Here is an 18,157-nt window from a genome sequence, read left to right as displayed (position 1 = left end):
AACTAAATTACCCCCAAGAACGGTAAGAGACGTAGGACAACCAGAGGATATATAAGAAAGACAGGGCTGATGGTGTTGGTGTAAAGGATAGCTTGTTGAAACAGGAGAATGTCATTGTCAGTCGCGTCGATAAAAAAGCTAAAGCTATGCTTAGGTCGGCTCATTTTTTTCGTCTTTTTCAGCCTTCAACACTAAAGCCATCTCTTTAACTGAATATTTTTATGTTCTTCCACATCTTTGCCAGTCAATTTGGCACCAGGCACATCATTTTCGGAGAGAATTGGTAGGTTTAACGCTGTAAACATCTCCTTCGTACACGATTTCCATTAATTTCCTATTAGGGACAAACGCTGGCTTGTCCTTACTTAGCAACAGTAGCTAATGTCATGAATATTAATGAGCGGAAGTGACGTGTTGCTTGCGGTACGCCATTGGAATGAGTTTGTCACTAGTAGACGTCCAATCCATTATAACTGGGAGGGTGGCAGCAACTGAACATTCGTTCATTCACTGTATATGTTAAACTAAGGAATACTTGCTATAATTCTTGCCCCGCCCTCTTTTTATTCTTTCCCTGGCGCTCTCCGCGAGTCCGCATCCTGGTATTTCCTTTTCGATATGGAGCAGCAAGAAGTGAAAAACAAATTAAAGACTGGGGAATTGAAAAGGCGAGCATGCACCGGTAAGAGTGGGGTATGGAAAGGCTTCAAAGTGATTGATGAAGATGCTATACAGAAACCTGTGTTGGTTTCGCTGAATGTAAACGAATGTGGCGCTTTGCTCTCATACGAGAAATATATCTTACCAAACTTTTCCAGCGTTGTTTCGTTGTGTAAATGCATTAATAATGATCATTAAAATATGTAGACATTTAAACATTGAGAATACTTGCATTTTCTTTCTGCCTACTCGAAGGGATTTTTTTTTTCTCCCCCACCCCCCTTAACTGTAAAGCGCCTTTGAGCACCGGTAAAAGCGCCCTATAAATAAAATGTATTATTATTATTAAATTATCAAATCCACTATCAGCCTGATGAAACAGACACACAAATATAAAATATATAAAGGTTTATTGAATATGAATCTTATTGTGTTGGATAACTGGGAGAATTCATTACAAGAGACAGGCTTTAATTTGTTATTATTACGCAAATGCAACCATCATCGCATCCCCGCATTTCCTCCTTCTCCTGAGTCCTCACAAATAAAACATAGATTTTCGGGGTTTTTTCGATCTCGGGCCTACAAACAAAACATAATTTAAATAAAAAAATTTTCAGGCTCGGGCCTGCAAATCAGTTTAATTGATCTGGCTCTGGTTGGGTCGGGCTGGATTTTTGGGATCTAGCCTCGACGTGGAATGCCTCCAAAATTAACTGACAGCCATAGACGTCCATTCCACTTGAAGTGGGAGGGTGGCAGCGAATGAACACACGTTCATTCGCTGCCACCCTCCCACTTCAAACGGATTGGACGTCTACTAGTGATAAACTTATTCTAATTCACAGCCGAAAATGGCTTGTTTTTCTTTGTTGTTTTGTAGAATATCGTCAAATGATTTCCTCACCCATCGATAATTGTCGTATCGCCATATCGTGAGCTACCTAGAGGCTCCCACCCCTACCCCACAAGATGCAAAACAGAGAATGTCTACTGTAATTGTTTGCTTGATATATACATTAACTTCACTGACTCTGCTTTATGTATCAGAATTACACACTTTGTTGTGTGGGCTGCTGCACCCTAAGCCCACCCAAAGGATGACACTGGACCAGCTGCTTTTGCAGTCCTGGATTACCCAGCCCATTTCGCTGGCCGAATACACTTGGACGGAGGTGTTCCCCGAAACGCAAAACAATTGTGAGTACATAAGCAAATTTATGACATTTTACTTTTAAAATGCACTCTTATTCGTTTGAATTTAATGCCTTCTATTAAACAGGCTCACCTCAGCACCAATATGCCAGTCCCCAAAGATATGCAGGACAAGACTTGTTCCCAGATGAAGGTGATGACACTCTCCCAGATGAAGAGGATGACGAAGAACGCTTGTCCATGGTGGCCTTGGAATCAGAGCTGCAGAAGTATCTCAATGAAAACTAGAGACTAGAGTTCATCCAACATTTGTTTTGTCCGAAGTACAACTGCCACAATGGTAAAACGAATCTTCTGGAGCAACATTTGATTTTATCCTTTAATTCAACCTGTTTTTATTTATTGTTTTAGGTCATTTATTTTTTAAAACATTTAATTTTAGCAGTATCGCACAAGAGTTTACTTGAATAAATTCAGCCCTAGATGGCTTTGTCTTTCACCAACTTGATTTTAACACTAAATGAAATATAACATATTTATATTTATTTTTATAAATTAATGCATATATACCTTAATTTTCTGTGTTTTCTTCGTGATGTATGAAATGCAATTTTAGAAATTAAGTGGCATTGTAGCAACAACTTGGAACGCTCGTGTATGTCATTTGGTGTGATTTTATTGACATTAAAAACCTTTTTAACTTCTGTTTTCTTGTTTTTATCCAGTGTAACATAGATAAATGACATTTTAATGAAAACCTTATAGAGCTGGTAATTTTTAGTGGAAATTAGGTGTTATTAAAAACCCTAATCAAGAAAGATACCATAACCTATTAATAAATAGAACATTTTAGAAATATTTTTTACGAACAAAATATCTCGACGAGCAAAGAATTGTTCAAAGTGGAACCTTCGTTTGTCTACTATTGAAGAACGGAATCATATTGGCGACGGACAATTATGAACACTCGTATTCCTGTACGTCAGGTGAGTAAAACCAACCAAAACAAGTTTAACCTTGTTTTTTCTGGAAAATATTCTATTTCAAAACACGTATTTGTTTGATATAGTCATATTTTGCTGGGGAATTTTTGCTAAACATCCACCAAACCGCTGTTCTGGAATTCTTTCTACCCTGCGAGACGTCCTACCAATGACTAGTGCTCTTGCGCATGCGCACATCGGTTAAAACCTGCGAGAACTTTTCATTTTTACGGAGTTATTTTACCTTTTCAGTGCCCCATAATACTTTTGATAAGTGTTTTCCTGTCATAGCTTTTAAACGTTGTGTTTTATTTTTCGGCACAACACCGGCGGCTTGTCGCTCATCCACCCGCCGGGAGAGCAGAGCACTATATTCAGCTTATTGTGCTCATGTGCCCGGTGTTCGGCCATTCCTTACTACGCGGCGAAACGTTGTGTAGACAATGCTCAGGGCGCTTGCGCATGCATTCACACGCATGCGCACATCGGTTAGAGGCGGCGATTAGTCACTATTTTTGTTTTTATTCAGTTATTTAGAACCTTTTCACAGCCTCAAAGATACTTTTTGCATGTATTACCCTCTCATACTTTTAACCATTGTGTTTTTCTGTGTTAGCTTTGAAGCAGTTGACCACATTAGTCACGTAGCGTGTTCAAACCGTCCTTATTTGATATAACTACAGTTAAGTATTTTCTCCAGGCATTTTTTTAGTACATTATTCCTGTATGCATCGAAACAAAACAAGTTTAGAGCGCACAGTAGTACTTTAGGTGTCAAATTCCTACATTAGTCGAATTTGACGTTTCGCCGATGTAGGATATTTTGGCAGAACACCGGTGTTCTGTCAAATTTTCTGACCGATCAGAAACTGCAACTTTGAGTTAAAAATAGCCGCGAATACAGCGATTACAAAGTAAACACTACAAACTTTCTTTAAATAAAGGACTACTTATGTTTGATCATGGATTGGCATGTAAATGTTCAGCGGTCATTGTCCAGCTGCTTCCTCGGCGAGCTCTCCTGTCCATATTAGCAGGGGAACGAGCTGTAAATTGCACTCCGCCAGGCGGTTTGCCAATCAGCGAAGACAATCGACAACCCACTCGTTATGTGAAATAATCCGGGCTAGTTATGTGTGATTTTCCGCTTCGAAGACTTTGAAACATCACCCGGTTCAGGTTAGCGTGTCGGCCAGCTGTCACGCCTCTTGGTTTGTTTACATTCTCTGAAGCCGGGGAAGGGAAATGACATAAACCCGATTTAGATTGCATAAAATATCGTTCGGGAGGTGTGACAGTAAAGGTGAAGTCGACAGTTTTGACCATTATGGAGTAATTTTGCCATGTCGTCCTGAATAAATGCATTTTTATTATTTAATATTCCATTTAGCACAAGACTGTTATTTGTCATGACCATGCCATTTATTTAGCTATTGGGTAAAAATACTTGCATAAAAAAAGAATATCCTGTAAAAATATTGGAGTAGAGAGACTGAAACAATGACATTTTGCGGCTCTCTTCGTCGTTGTGAATAATTCCCACCCAATGGGCTGCATACGAAATCAGATGAAATCGTGACTCCGCTGACGTCATCCACCTGTTGGGGACGCTAGAGCCCTATAATGGTAGGCGTGGCTAACCGACAGATTAAAAGACTCATTTCTCGTCATCTGCGCTTTGCTAAATTGTTGTATATAGTCGAATCGTCTCAAAATATGATTTTAATTCACATAATACTTTTTTTTCTCGTGTCGTACGCACTTTAAATTCAGCTTGTTGAACCTTGCATGAACCCTGTGTATTGGCAATGCCATCTCTCTACAGGTTCTATGGATTGTGAGGAGGACTTCCCCATCTGTTTTCAGTTCACTTCAGTCAGGTAACGACTGGCAGCGTCCGTGCATACAGTGGAGATTACTCTGTTCCAAGAGTAGCAACCTGCTGCCAAGCGGAGCCAACAATGACCTAGCATCCCTGCAGAGGCCGACAAGTCCAGAGTTGCCCCTCTCCAGTCTACTTGACATGGGGTTCACGGTCCCACAGGCAGAGGAAATCTATCAGTCATTGTCCAAAGTTAGCGGTGGGAATGCCTCAAAGCACCGAATGTCAACACTCATGGTTCTCTTCATGTTGGGCCTCAACCCCACCAGCGTGGTGAAGTTATTGAGTAAATGTCCTGAACTTTACAAGATCAGTGAATCCATTCTCCAGCAACGTATCAACAACCTGCGGAAACTCGGTCTAGTTGAAGGTGAGCCCGTGTCCGCGCACTCATTTTTGTTGTTGTGTACAGTTGTGTTAAAGCAGCATATCTCCAACCAGGCAGCCTCCAGCGGGTGGTTGCGCACTACCCCGCCATCCTGACCATGCCCGCAAAGTCGGTCAAACACATGACGATGTTCCTCAGGGAAAAGTGTTTGTTTACCGTGCAGCAGGTCACCGATATCCTCAGAGACAGTCCGGCCATCGTGCACGAGGACCAGGCCCAGCTGGAATATAAATTTCAGGTTAGGATGACATTACAGGAATGTTTCTCAACCCTATTTGAGCTGGGGCACACTTCAATCCTAAATGATAAAAATTTTGAAACAATGTAAAGTAAAGATGTCCCGATCGATCGGGTCCGATCACGTCATTTTCAAAGTATCGGAATCTGCAAAAAAATATCGGACATGCCTTTTTTTAATATATACAGTGGGGAGAACAAGTATTTGATACACTGCCAATGGGAAAACCCATTGGCAGTGTATCAAATACTTGTTCTCCCCACTGTATATATTTTTTTATTAAATTGTTTTCTAATTGTATTTAACGTTACAGACAAAATGTCTTACATTCATCCAGAGTCTTTAGTTTTGGCTTAAAGTAGGGCTATCAAATTTATTGCATAAACGGCGGTAATTAATTTTTTTTAAATTGATCACGTTAAAATATTTAATGCAATTAACGCATGCGCTGCACGACCCACTCACGCATTGTCGCGTTCAATCTACAATGGTGCTGTTTTACCTATGTATAGAGCTAACAGCAGCGTAAAATGAGTAGAGAGAATTTTGGCAGTCTTTGGAGCCTTTTTTTGGTTAAAGCCTTAAAATCCCTCTCTCAACAATTAGATATATCGTGGGAAGCAATGTGGGGAAGAACGGTAGTGGTTGATATTTTCCTTAATACCCTGTTACTTCCCAACGCAGAGAAGATATATCAATTGGTGCCACTACGCACAGTCATGGTTGCACTTCCCATCATGCATTTGGGCAGAACAGTTAAATGGCTACAGTATCATTTACTGAAAGCTCAACAAATACACTAGATGGCAATATTTAGTCACAATATGCAAAGTCACATCCTTTAAGAATTACAAGTCTTTCTATCTGTGGATCCCTCTCACAGAAAGAATGTTAATAATGTAAATGCCATCTTGAGGATTTATTGTCATAATAAACAAATACAGTACTTATGTACTGTATGTTGAATGTATATATTCGTCCGACTTTTATTCATTTTTTTCTTAATGCATTGCCAAAATGTATATGATCGGGAAAAATTATCGGGAATGATTGGAATTGAATCGGAAGCACAAAAAAAAAAAAGCAATCGGATCGGGAAATATTTTGATCGGCAGATACTCAAACTAAAATGATCGGAACAACCCTAATATAAAGTCATCTCATCAAAGTTTTGTGTTCAAACAGACCTGAGGTCAGCGGACCCAGTACAATTTCCGGTTCACGTAACATAAAAATAAGTAACAAAATGACTTTATTCTCTTAGTATTACAATTTTTCTCTTGTAATGTTGCAATATATGGCTTCATTCTCATAATATTATGACTATTCCCATTGTCCTATTTTCTTTTTTTATCTATATGTTTGGTCTTTAGTTGCCTAGATGTTCCATTCATCCATTACCTGGCAAGCTTATTTGTTTTTATGGGTCACAGAGGTGGGTAGAGTAGCCAAAAATTTTACTCAAGTAAGAGTAGCGTTACTTCAAAATAATACTCCTAAAAATAAAAGTAGTCATTCAAAAAAATGTGCACAAGCACAATTAAAACAGTATTTGGGGAAAAGTATACTCGAGTCACGAGTAACATTGTGAGAAAATGATTATGATATTTGATTTTTTTTACGTTTTTTTTTTTTTTTTTTTTTTTTTCTCGGCGCACAGTTATCAATATGAACGGTTATTATTATTATACTTTAAACAAGACTATAAGCTACTACATAACCACATTAAGCCTAAGAAATAACCCCCCCAAAAAATCATTGAATTCCAGCAAGAAAAAAAATACTGAAATGAAGCATCATTCGACCAAAGAGCATGAGTGCCCTCTAGTGGAGAAAAAAATTTCCTATTATGAATTTAAAAGGATCATATCTCCGGTTTTCCGTGGTCGATCAGTGCTAAATAAAAACGAGTCATCTTGATGGCAGCGCTCTACGTCAAATACAGTGGGGAGAACAAGTATTTGATACATATAATAATAAACAATATATGTCAAATACATACTTTTTTACGATGCTTTAAAGAAGCCACGTAATTTAACAGCCCAACGCGATCTAAGACTAGTGTAGTCCAAAGTAGCAGAAGAGTAGCGTTTCTTCACAAATCTATATATTAGATTTTACTTTTTTTTTTTTTTTTTTTCTGCCAGAGACGCCAACAGTTTCACCAATGAGACGTCGCAACAATAATCACATGACTTCATTATACCAATCAGACTCAAGCGTGCCAGTCTCAGATCATGCTGGTCTGTGTAGTCGCGTGGCGTCTATAAAGCAGCGTAAAAAAAATTTCAGTATTTGACATAGAACGTTGCGGTCAACAGGACTCGAAAGCATGGATTTTAACTTCCCTCCTGGTTTTTATTTGGCAGCGATTGACCGCGGAAAACTAGAAAGATGATCCTCTTAATTTCATAGTAGAAAATATGTTTTCTTCACTAAATGGCGCTCATGGTCTTTGAACGAATGATGCTTCATTTCTGTAGATTTATTTCTCTGGCTAGAATTCCATTTTTCTTTTTTATTTTGGTATTTCTTCACCTTAACAGGTTATATAAATAACTTTGTGCTGAGAAAGAGAATACCATTGTTTAATATATATATATATATAATATATATATATATATATATTGTAAGCAGTTACTCACAATGTTACTCATTACTTGAGTCATAGACTTCATAATTGTATTGACGGGTCACATCTGTCAGCCAGTGCACAATGCCTTCCTACAGTCCGCTTCAGTTATTCACGGTCGGTCACAGTTAGTCAACACATGCAGCGGTCCAACGCCGGATTTAGGTTGAAAAAGTACGAAAGCTGTACCGCATACAAACAGGAAGGATTATCTCAGGAGTAATTTGTTCGAGGATTCAAGGTAAATATTATATTTTTCGTACCAGGCGTGCATTTTGAAACGTGAAACAAATCAATGGGAGAAATTAACCGCTACGGACTCATCATTCTTCAACATATTTAAGTAAAATAAATGCTAACTGCCCGTTTTTTTTTTTTTTGTTGGTTTTTTTTTTTGCTATTTTAACAAAGAATCGAGACTGTTTTACGTCCATATATATAAAGAATTCGGGGATTTAAGCATTTATTCACAAGAATTTTCACCCGTAAAGGTCTGTTTACATAAGGCAGCCGCCACATTGACTGAAAAACTAGCATTGTATGTCGACATATTTACGTAAAATAAATGCTAACTGCACGTTTTTTTTTTTTTGCTTTTAACCAAGAAACAAGACTGTTTTACGTCCATATCTATAAAGAATTCAGGGATTTAAGCATTTATTCACAAGAATTTTCACCAGAAAAGCTATTTACATATGGCGGCCGCTAGGGTTGTTCCGATCATGTTTTTTTGCTCCCGATCCGACCCGATTGTTTGAGTTTGAGTATCTGCCGATCCCGATATTTCCCGATCCGATTGCTTTTTTTTTTGCTACCGATTCAATTCCAATCATTCCCGATAATTTTTCCCGATCATATACATTTTGGCAATGCATGAAGAAAAAAATGAATAAAACTCGGACGAATATATACATTCAACATACAGTACATAAGTACTGCATTTGTTTATTATGACAATAAATCCTCAAGATGGCATTTACATTATTAACATTCTTTCTGTGAGAGGGATCCACGGATAGAAAGACTTGTAATTCTTAAAGGATAAATGTGACCTTGTATATTGTGACTAAATATTGCCATCTAGTGTATTTGTTGAGCTTTCAGTAAATGATACTGTAGCCATTTAACTGTTCTGCCCAAATGCATGATGGGAAGTGCAACCATGACTGTGCGTAGTGGCACCAATTAATATATCTTCTCTGTGTTGGGGAGTAACATAGGGTGTTAAGGAAAAGATCAACCACTACCGTTCTTCCCCACATTGCTTCCCACGATATTTCTAATTGTTGAGAGAGGGATTTTAAGGCTTTAGCCAATTATAAAGAGGCTCCAAAGACTGCCAAAATTGTCTGTACTCATTTTACGCTGCCTGTTAGCTCTATATATAGATAAAACGGCGCCATTATAGATTGAACGCGACAATGCGTGAGTGAGTCGTGCAGCGCATGCGTTAATTGCATTAAATATTTTAACGTGATTAATTTTAAAAAGTTAATTACCGCCGTTTACGCGATAAATTTGATAGCCCTACTTAAGCCAAAACTAAAGACTCTGGATGAATGTAAGACATTTTATCTGTAACGTTAAATACAATTAGAAAACGATTTAATTAAAAAAGTGTATATATATATATTAAAAAAAGGATTGTCCGATATTTTTTTGCCGATTCCGATACTTTGAAAATGACGTGATCGAACCCGATCGATCGGCACATGTTTAGCGGCCGCCACATTAACTAACAGACTAGCATCGAACTTCGACATGTTTACATAAAATAAATGCTAACTGCACGGGTTTTGTGCTTTTCACCAAGAATCGAGCCCCTTTTACGTCCATATCTATAAAGAATTCAGGGATTTAAGCATTTATTCACAAGAGTTTTTGACGAAAAAAGCTCCTTGTCAGCTTTGACGGCCACGCAAACAATGCAGGCCCCCAGTTAAACAGCCCCGCGGCCTGTGTCCTGTCAATATCATTATGAAACCTATGCTTGAGTATTCTTTTCACCAAATAGTTTTTTACTTTCGTAGATTTTTCTGATGACTACTTTTACTTGAGTAATATTATTTTGGAGTAACGCTACTCTTACTTGAGTAAAATGTTTGGCTACTGGACCCACCTCTGGTGTCACGTTAATAGGTCACACAATGACCAACTCCACATTTTCCATAAAGTTAAATTATGTAATAATTCACCATGGATTAAATTGCCTACATAAAAACTAAGTTTACGTTTTGTTGAAGTCTATGCCACATTCGCTTCTGACAGCTCAGCTGTTTTCCCCCACTCTCTAATGCAGGGGTGTCCAAACTTTTTGCAAAGGGGGCCAGATTTGGTGTGGTAAAAATGTGGAGGGCCGACCTTGGCTGACGTCCTTTACGTCGAACAATATATTAAAGCAAATTTTAGCAAGCCATTCTGTGTGTCACATTTGCTTTCTTATTATTTTTTTAAAATTAATTTAGGGCTGTCAAAATTATTGTGTTAACGGGCGGTAATTAATTTTTAAAATTAATCACGTTAAAATATTTGACGCAATTAACGCACATGCCCCGCTCAAACAGAGTAAAATGACAGCCCAGTGTCATGTCCACTTGTTACTTGTGTTTTTTGGTGTTTTGTCGTCCTCTGCTGGCGCTTGGGTGCGACAGATTTTATGGGTTTCGGCACCATGAGCATTGTGTAATTATTGACCTCAACAATGGTGAGCTTCTAGTTTATTTTTTGATTGAAAATTTTACAAATTTTATTTAAAACGAAAACATTAAGAGGGGTTTTAATATAAAATTTCTATAACTTGTACTAACATTTATCTTTTAAGAACTACAAGTCTTTCGATCCATGGATCGCTTTAACAGAATGTTAATCATGTTAATGCCATCTTGTTGATTTATTGTTATAATAAACAAATACAGTATTAATGTTCAGTATGTTGAATGTATATATCCGTCTTTCCATTCCAACAATAATTTACAGAAAAATATGGCATATTTTATAGATGGTTTGAATTGCGATTAATTACGATTAATTAATTTTTAAGCTGTGATTAACTCGATTAATGTTTTTAATCGTTTGACAGCCCTAAATTAATTATTTCAACAATCTCGCAACTAGCCTTTGTGGCGTTCTCTTTCGACTCTCGGGCTCTTGCGAAATACTGCTGCTGTAAAATTAAACTAGCTTCAAATTGCTTCAATTTCTCGCTACATATCTTCCCTGTAATCTTGTCGTACATGTCAGCGTGTCTTGTTTGGAAATATCGCCTCACATTGAACTCTTTAAAAACAGCGACTGTCTCTTTGCAAATGACGCAGACACAGTTGTTGCATATTTTAGAGAAGAAATACAGTAGTTCAATTTCCACCTATCCTTGAAGCCTCGGCCATCACAGTCTACTTTCTTTTTTTTGTTGATTGTCGCCGTTTCAGAAATGGGGAATAAAGGGTAACACAGGGTAATGTTGCTTAGAGTGCTGCTGCCTTTTAGTGGGTAAATGAGGAGCAGCATTTAGTGTGTAAGCTACTTCATATGCTGGCAGCAGTACTGCTGACCAATTTATTAAGTCTGTGTGCGTGCCAGTCGTTATTGATTTTATGACAGAGGCTGGGGGCCGGATGAAATTTGACCACGGGCCGCATTTGGCCCCCGGGCCGGACTTTGGACATGTCTGCTCTAATGTATGTCTTCCTTCCTAATGTAGTTTTCGCCCTTTAATGCAACATTGTTTTCCATTTGGCAACAGTACACCTACTTCCGAATGGGCATCAAACAAGCACATATGGTGAAGCACAGGCTTTTTCGTTCCACACTGGAAGAGTTACGCTGGCGCCACGGTTTCTTGGAGCGCCGCGGCTTGTACCAAACCCCCGACAAGAAGGGGCAGACCTTCATCGATAACCCCAAACTGGACAGCATCATCAACGTGGACTTGGAAACCTTCCTGACGCAGACGGCAAAAGCGTCAGCCGAGGAGTATGACGTCTTTCAGAGACTGCTGTCCAGAGAGTGGCAGGAAGAGGAGCGTCACCACGGCGACGACAGTGAGGACGATGACAGTGATGATGAGGAGGAGGAAGAGGATGACGAGATGGAAAGCAAGGACAGCTACAGGAAAGGAAGAAGAAAGCAATCACGGTGAACAGAGAAAAGAACTAGGAGGACAGTGAAGATGGATTAGGGCCCACTAAAAAAGCAGGATAAAGTTACAATTCAAGAGACTTTTAGCGGAGAAGGTAATCTGTTATGTATGTCAAAATTCTGGAGCCCTGTCCTATGTAAAATATGTAATCATGAAATATTGCATTCATTTAAAAAAACATTCTGAACAAACACCATAACAGGTGATTTCAGTGTGTTTACTTCTCAAAGGAACACACATAAATGTAACACAGTTGCTAGCATAATTACCCAGTTACCCAAGGAAAAAAAAACAACTACCGTATTTTCCAGACTATAAGTCACAATGTTTTTTTCTATAGTTTCGCCGGGGGTGTGATTTATACTCTGGAGCGACTTCTGTGTGAAATTATGAACACATTATTATATTATTTCACATATTATTTACTAGGGTTGGGCATCGAGCATCGATTGGAACGTTCGAATTTTTAAATTTCGATTCCATATTTCGATGCCCTGACCGCCGAGCGGGAAAAAATTGCTCAAGTTCAAAGACTTGATATTTATATACAAGTTAAAATTAGCCCTGTGAGAAGTTCATATAATTTAACAAATCATCCAGAAGTTAAGGCTTAAATATAAACTAGAGATGTCCCGATCAATCGGGTCCGATCACGTCATTTTCAAAGTATCGGAATCATCAAAAAAATATCGGCCATGCCTTTTTTAATTTTTTTTTTTTTTTTTTTCATTAAATCGTTTTCTAATTGTATTTTACGTTGCAGACATAATGTTTCACTCTTCCAGAGTCTTTAGTTTAGGCTTAAGGCAGTGTTATCAAATTTATCCTAATAACGGCGGTAATTAATTTTTTAAAAAATGTATCACGTTAAAATATTTAACGCAATTAATACATGCGCTGCACGACCCACTCACGCATTGTCGCACTCAATCTGTAATGGTGCCGTTTTACCTATATAGAGAGATAAAAGGCAGCATAAAATGAGTAGAGTGAATTTTGGCAGGCTTTGGAGCCTTTTTTTAATTGGCTAAAACTTTACAATCCCTCTCCCTATAATAAGAAATATCATGGGAAGCAATGTGGCGAAGCAAGGTAGCAAGTGATCTTTATGTTTTAGGTTATGTGCCAATGCAGAGAAGATCTATCAATTGGTAGCACTACGCACAGTCATGGTTCCACTTCCCATCATGCATTTGGGCATGAGTACAGTATCATTTACTGAAAGCTCAACAAATACACTAGATGGCAATATTTAGTCACAATATACAAAGTCACAAGTCTTTCTATCCGTGGATCCCTCTCACACAATGTCAATAATGTAAATGCCATCTTGAGGATTTATTGTCATAATAAACAAATACAGTACTTATGTACTGTATTTTGAATATATATATTCGTCCGAGTTTTATTCATTTTTTTCTTAATGCATTGCCAAAATGTATATGATCGGGAAAAATTATCGGGAATGATTGGAATTGAATCGGGAGCAAAAAAAAGCAATCGGATCGGGAAATATTGGGATCGGCAGATACTCAAACTAAAACGATCGGATCGGGAGCAAAAAAACATGATCAGAACAACCCTAATAAAAACCATGCAAATGTTTTTGATCCTGCCTTTTTTTCTTTTTTCACCTTGCCTCTTAAAAGAATTGGAATCGAGAATCGTTCGGAACCGGAATCGAAACACGGAATCGTAATCGGAACCGGAATCATTCAATTTCAAACGATGCCCAACCCTATTATTTACACCATAAACCACAAGAGGGCGCTTAAGGCCCGAGTTTCAACATTGGCAGTAACTTATAAAAACAACTGAGAAGTGCTGAATAAACCATTACATACTGCAAGTATTGAAATATGCCGCCGAAAACGGTAATCGAGCAATAGAAAGAAAGATTGGAGTTCGCGAGAAACCTATAAGGGACTGGCGAAAAAGTCAAAACAGTATTCTGTTGTTCTCTATTTTTATTTTAAATTGCCTTTCAAGATGATGAGTGTTCTTGGTGTTGGATTTTATAAATTTCCCCCCAAAATGCAACTTATACGCCGGTGCGACATGTTTTTTTTCCCCTTTTTCATTGCGCAATTTTTGAGTGATGTTGTTAGGGTTTGTGTTGGTTTTCTCTTAGTGTGACTTGTCCCTGTGATTGCCGATTGATTTCACCTGCTGTGCCTCCTAGTGTATCCTCCAATCTGCATCCTCCTGTGCTCACCTGTTCCTCGTTGTGTCGTTACCCCTTGTCTCTGTGTGTGTGTATATAAGCTCCCAGTTTCTTTTCACTCCTTGTTGCGTCATTGTCTATGTCAACGTCAATTTCAAGTCCGGTCCAAGCCCTCGTGTACCAGTCCCTCGGTTTAAGTAAGTTTTGGTTTGAACATTGCCTTTTTGATACCCAGTCCTTTTGGTTGTACTTTGTGCTTTTGGTTAGTTGTTATTTAAACATTTTTGGAGTTCACCACCACCTGCCTTGCTGCTTTTTGTTTCCCTGCAATTGGGTCCACACCACCTGCTTGCCCGCGTATTCCTGACAGATGTGACTTATACCGAGGTGCCACTTCAGTGCCATTTGTGGCGCTAGACATCCAATCCAGTCAAAATGAATTGGATGTCTTGAATTGAATTACCAACATAATTATGATATAACACTATCATGGGCATTAAATAAATTAATGCTTATGACAGATGTAATTTAGTGTCATCCGGCAAATTATGTCACTAACTCCATTTATGTCCACCTCGGATCTTTTACATCCATTCAAAATTGAGAATTTGCCGGATGTCACAAAATCACATCGGTCATAAACATTCATTTATGCTCACGGCAGTGTCAAGTAATAATTATGATTGCCTTATGACAGTCTTATGGTACCACTGTCAAATGTGTTACCAAAATATCATAACTAGCAAATAATGAAACAATTAGAACAGTAACCAAAGAAATAATAAGCGCAGAACATTAATTTTGATTGTTATTTTCATATGTAGCGCTACAATGCATACTAGGAGGCATGTTGGACAACAACAGTGTTGACAGCAGAGGTTGACTTGTCTCCTCCAAGGCAGCAGTGAAGGCCAAATGAAGCTTCTTGAAGCAATGAAGCTTTGACGCCAATTGGTTCAAAGGTTCATGGTGGTTCATTTGGTCTTATGACAGTCTTATGATGTCGCTGTCAAATAAAGTGCTACCGGTTAATATCTCTTGGTGTAAATATCCTATAATACAGTGAGTACAGCTGTGGCTTATAGTCCAGCGCGGCTTATCCATGAACAAATGCAGTTTTTGTGTCAAATTTGGTGGGTGGCGGCTTATAATCAGGTGCGCCTTAAAGTCCAAAAATTACGGTAATTACCTAGCATTAGCTGCGCAAACAGTTTGGTGAAGACATGTCAACAAAGCACATGGATTACTGGAACCATGTCCTATGGTCTGATGAGATGGGCAGGCTTTCTTCTGTACCGTATTCTGAAGAGGCTTCTTCCTGGGGTGACAGCCATGCACACCACTTTGATGTAGAGTACGGCGTATGGTCTGAGCACTAACAGACTGACCCCCCCACCTCTTCAATCTCTGCAGCAATGCTGACAGCGACCTTGTAACGAGTCACATTATATTTTGGAGGGAAAATGACAAGCAGTACTCAATTTGGACATTTAGGGATGTACGTAGTTTCTAAGGTGTGTACTCACTTTTGTTGCCAGGGGTTCAGATATTTATGGATATATTTTGAGGGAAAAATAAATTAACTCTATTAGAGATGCCGATCGATCGGGTCCGATCACCTCATTTTCAAAGTATCGGAATCGGCAAAAAATATCGGACATGCCTTTTTTAAATTTTTTTTTTTTTTTTTTTTTTAATTAAATCGTTTTCTAATTGTATTTAACGTTACAGACATAATATGTTACACTCATCCAGTCTTTAGTTTAGGCTTAAGGTAGGGTTATCAAATTTATCTCGTTAACGGCGGTAATTAATTTTTTAAAAAATTTATCACATTAAAATATTTAACGCAATTAACCCATGTGCTGCACGACCCACTCACGCATTGTCACGTTAAACCTTTAACTTTGATGGCGCCGTTTTACCTATATATAGAGCTAAAAGGTAGCGTAAGATGAGTAGAGTGAATTTTTGCAGCCTTAGGAGACTTTTTTAATTGGCTAAAGCCTTACAATCCCTCTCCCTACGATTAGAAATATCGTGGGAAGCAATGTGGGGAAGACAGGTAGTCATTGATCTTTTTCTTAACATCCTATGTTATTTCCCAGCGCAGAGAAGAAATATCAATAGGTACCACGACGCACAGTCATGGTTGCACTTCCCATCATGCATTCGGGCAGAAGTTAAATGGCTACAGTATCCTTTAATGAGAGCTCAACAAATACACTAGATGGCAATATTTAGTCACAATACACAAAGTCACATTTATTTATCCTTTAAGAATTACAAGTCTTTCTATCCGTGGATCCCTCTCACAAAAAGAATGTTAATAATGTAAATGCCATCTTGAGGATTTATTGTCATGATAAACAAATACAGTACTTATGTACTATATGTTGAATGTATATATTCGTCCGACTTTTATTCATTTTTTTTTCTTAATGCATTGCCAAAATGTATTGATCGGGAAAAATTATCGGGAATGATTGGAATTGAATCGGGAGCAAAAAAAAAAGGCAATCGGATCGGGAAATATCGGGATCGGCAGATACTCGAACTAAAACGATCGGGATCGGATCGGGAGCAAAAAACATGATCGGAACAACCCTAAACTCTATGATATAAGCTGCACACAGACTACTTTTCATTGTGTCAAAGTGTCATTTTGTCAGTGTTGTCCCATGAAAAGATATACTCACTTTTGTGATACACTGTACTATTGATAAACTAAATCCAATTCACAGTAGAAGGAATATGGTAATACTATGATAATACAATACACAGTTGAAAAAATTCACATACAGTATAAATTTTTGTAATAATATTTAAAAATTAAATTTGAAAAAATATACATATTTGGAACAGGTCAAGTAAAGCTTAAATATTGTAATGATTTTGTATCAAAATACTGGGGTGGGGAACAAATTACAGATTTCCAACTAATTAAGAGATGTGCTGAGGCTAAAAGTAAAAAAAGCTTGTACCTAATGTTGGAAAAGGTCCACCTTGTTACTATGTGACGGCTAAGTGGCCGTATGTAACTTTGCAGCATCTCTCTAATCATCTATGCGAGTCAACAAGGAACTCATCAGATAAGCGCAGGCGGCAGAAAAACACCCTGTGATTTACACAAGACTTCAGCTCTAATGGACAAGCGACGCACACGGTGTTCTCAGTCATGGACGTCAGGTAAGAAAAAGGAACTCTGCACGCTTGGTAATTTATCGATGAGTATGTTTTAAGTGCAAATAGAAACGATTCTCATGATTATGTTCGAAGTATTTTATGGTGTTTAATTAACTGTTCATATTTAATGTCAAGTGTGTGTATCATTGATGTTTTTCCATGAGATACAGTGCCCTCCGTAATTATTGGCACCTCTGAAAAAGATGCGTTTTTTAGCTTCTAATATATATATTTTTTTATTCAAATAATATGGGACCTTAATGGAAAAAAAAGAGAAAAATCCAACCTTCAATACAAGTGCATTCATTCAGTGGGGGGAAAATCCCACATAAAGAAAAAAATTATTTGACATCAAATAATGTGTGTCACAATTATTAGCACCCCTGGTGTTAATACTTTGTACAACCGCCTTTTGCCAACAAAACGAGGTCTAGGGACTGAGATTCCCATGGGAGGAGCTTGATTTTGTGTCTGGTGAACCATTTCTGTGTAGATTTGGCCATATGTTTAGGGTCATTGTTCCCAGGGCCTTTGGAAGCGAAACAGCCCCACAGCATCGCTGATGACCCACCCCCATACTTCACAGTGGGTATGAGGTGCTTTTCAGCATGCACATCTTTCGTGGCACGCCAGACCCACTTAGTGTTTGTTGCCAAAAAGCTCAATCTTGGTCTCACACAAAATTTCAATTCCTTTATTGTCATTGCAAGCCAAGCAAACAACGAAATTGG

General features: G+C 38.2%; 2 protein-coding genes across 3 annotated transcripts in view; both read left to right on the top strand.

Moving 5' to 3' along the window:
- pask (PAS domain containing serine/threonine kinase) overlaps positions 1-2,479 on the top strand; it is a 30,804-nt gene extending 28,325 nt beyond the window's left edge. For both annotated transcript variants that reach the window (XM_057857715.1, XM_057857717.1), the window contains 2 exons: positions 1,711-1,860; positions 1,943-2,479. In XM_057857715.1, the coding sequence (XP_057713698.1) occupies positions 1,711-1,860; positions 1,943-2,103 (311 nt within the window). In that variant the 3' untranslated portion in view covers positions 2,104-2,479. The remainder of the gene's footprint in view (positions 1-1,710; positions 1,861-1,942) is intronic.
- A 226-nt stretch (positions 2,480-2,705) lies between these two features.
- On the top strand, positions 2,706-14,712 carry mterf4 (mitochondrial transcription termination factor 4). The gene is made up of 4 exons (XM_057857743.1): positions 2,706-2,801; positions 4,624-5,050; positions 5,122-5,306; positions 11,681-14,712. Exons 1-4 carry the CDS (start codon positions 2,775-2,777, stop codon positions 12,074-12,076), a joined length of 1,035 nt encoding a protein of 344 aa, XP_057713726.1. The 5' UTR covers positions 2,706-2,774; the 3' UTR covers positions 12,077-14,712.
- Positions 14,713-18,157: the final 3,445 nt, after the last annotated feature.

This window comes from Corythoichthys intestinalis, chromosome 14, assembly GCF_030265065.1.
Source record: "Corythoichthys intestinalis isolate RoL2023-P3 chromosome 14, ASM3026506v1, whole genome shotgun sequence".
Classification (NCBI taxonomy): domain Eukaryota; kingdom Metazoa; phylum Chordata; class Actinopteri; order Syngnathiformes; family Syngnathidae; genus Corythoichthys; species Corythoichthys intestinalis.
Note: the sequence above shows the minus strand (reverse complement) of the source record. Positions and strands in the feature narration are given on the sequence as shown.

Coding starts and splice junctions, on each gene's coding strand:
- mterf4 (XM_057857743.1), top strand. CDS start 2,775: ATGAACACTCGTATTCCTGTACGTCAG. Junction 2,802..4,623: donor CTCGTATTCCTGTACGTCAG/GTGAGTAAAACC, acceptor ATCTCTCTACAG/GTTCTATGGATTGTGAGGAG. Junction 5,051..5,121: donor GAAACTCGGTCTAGTTGAAG/GTGAGCCCGTGT, acceptor ATCTCCAACCAG/GCAGCCTCCAGCGGGTGGTT.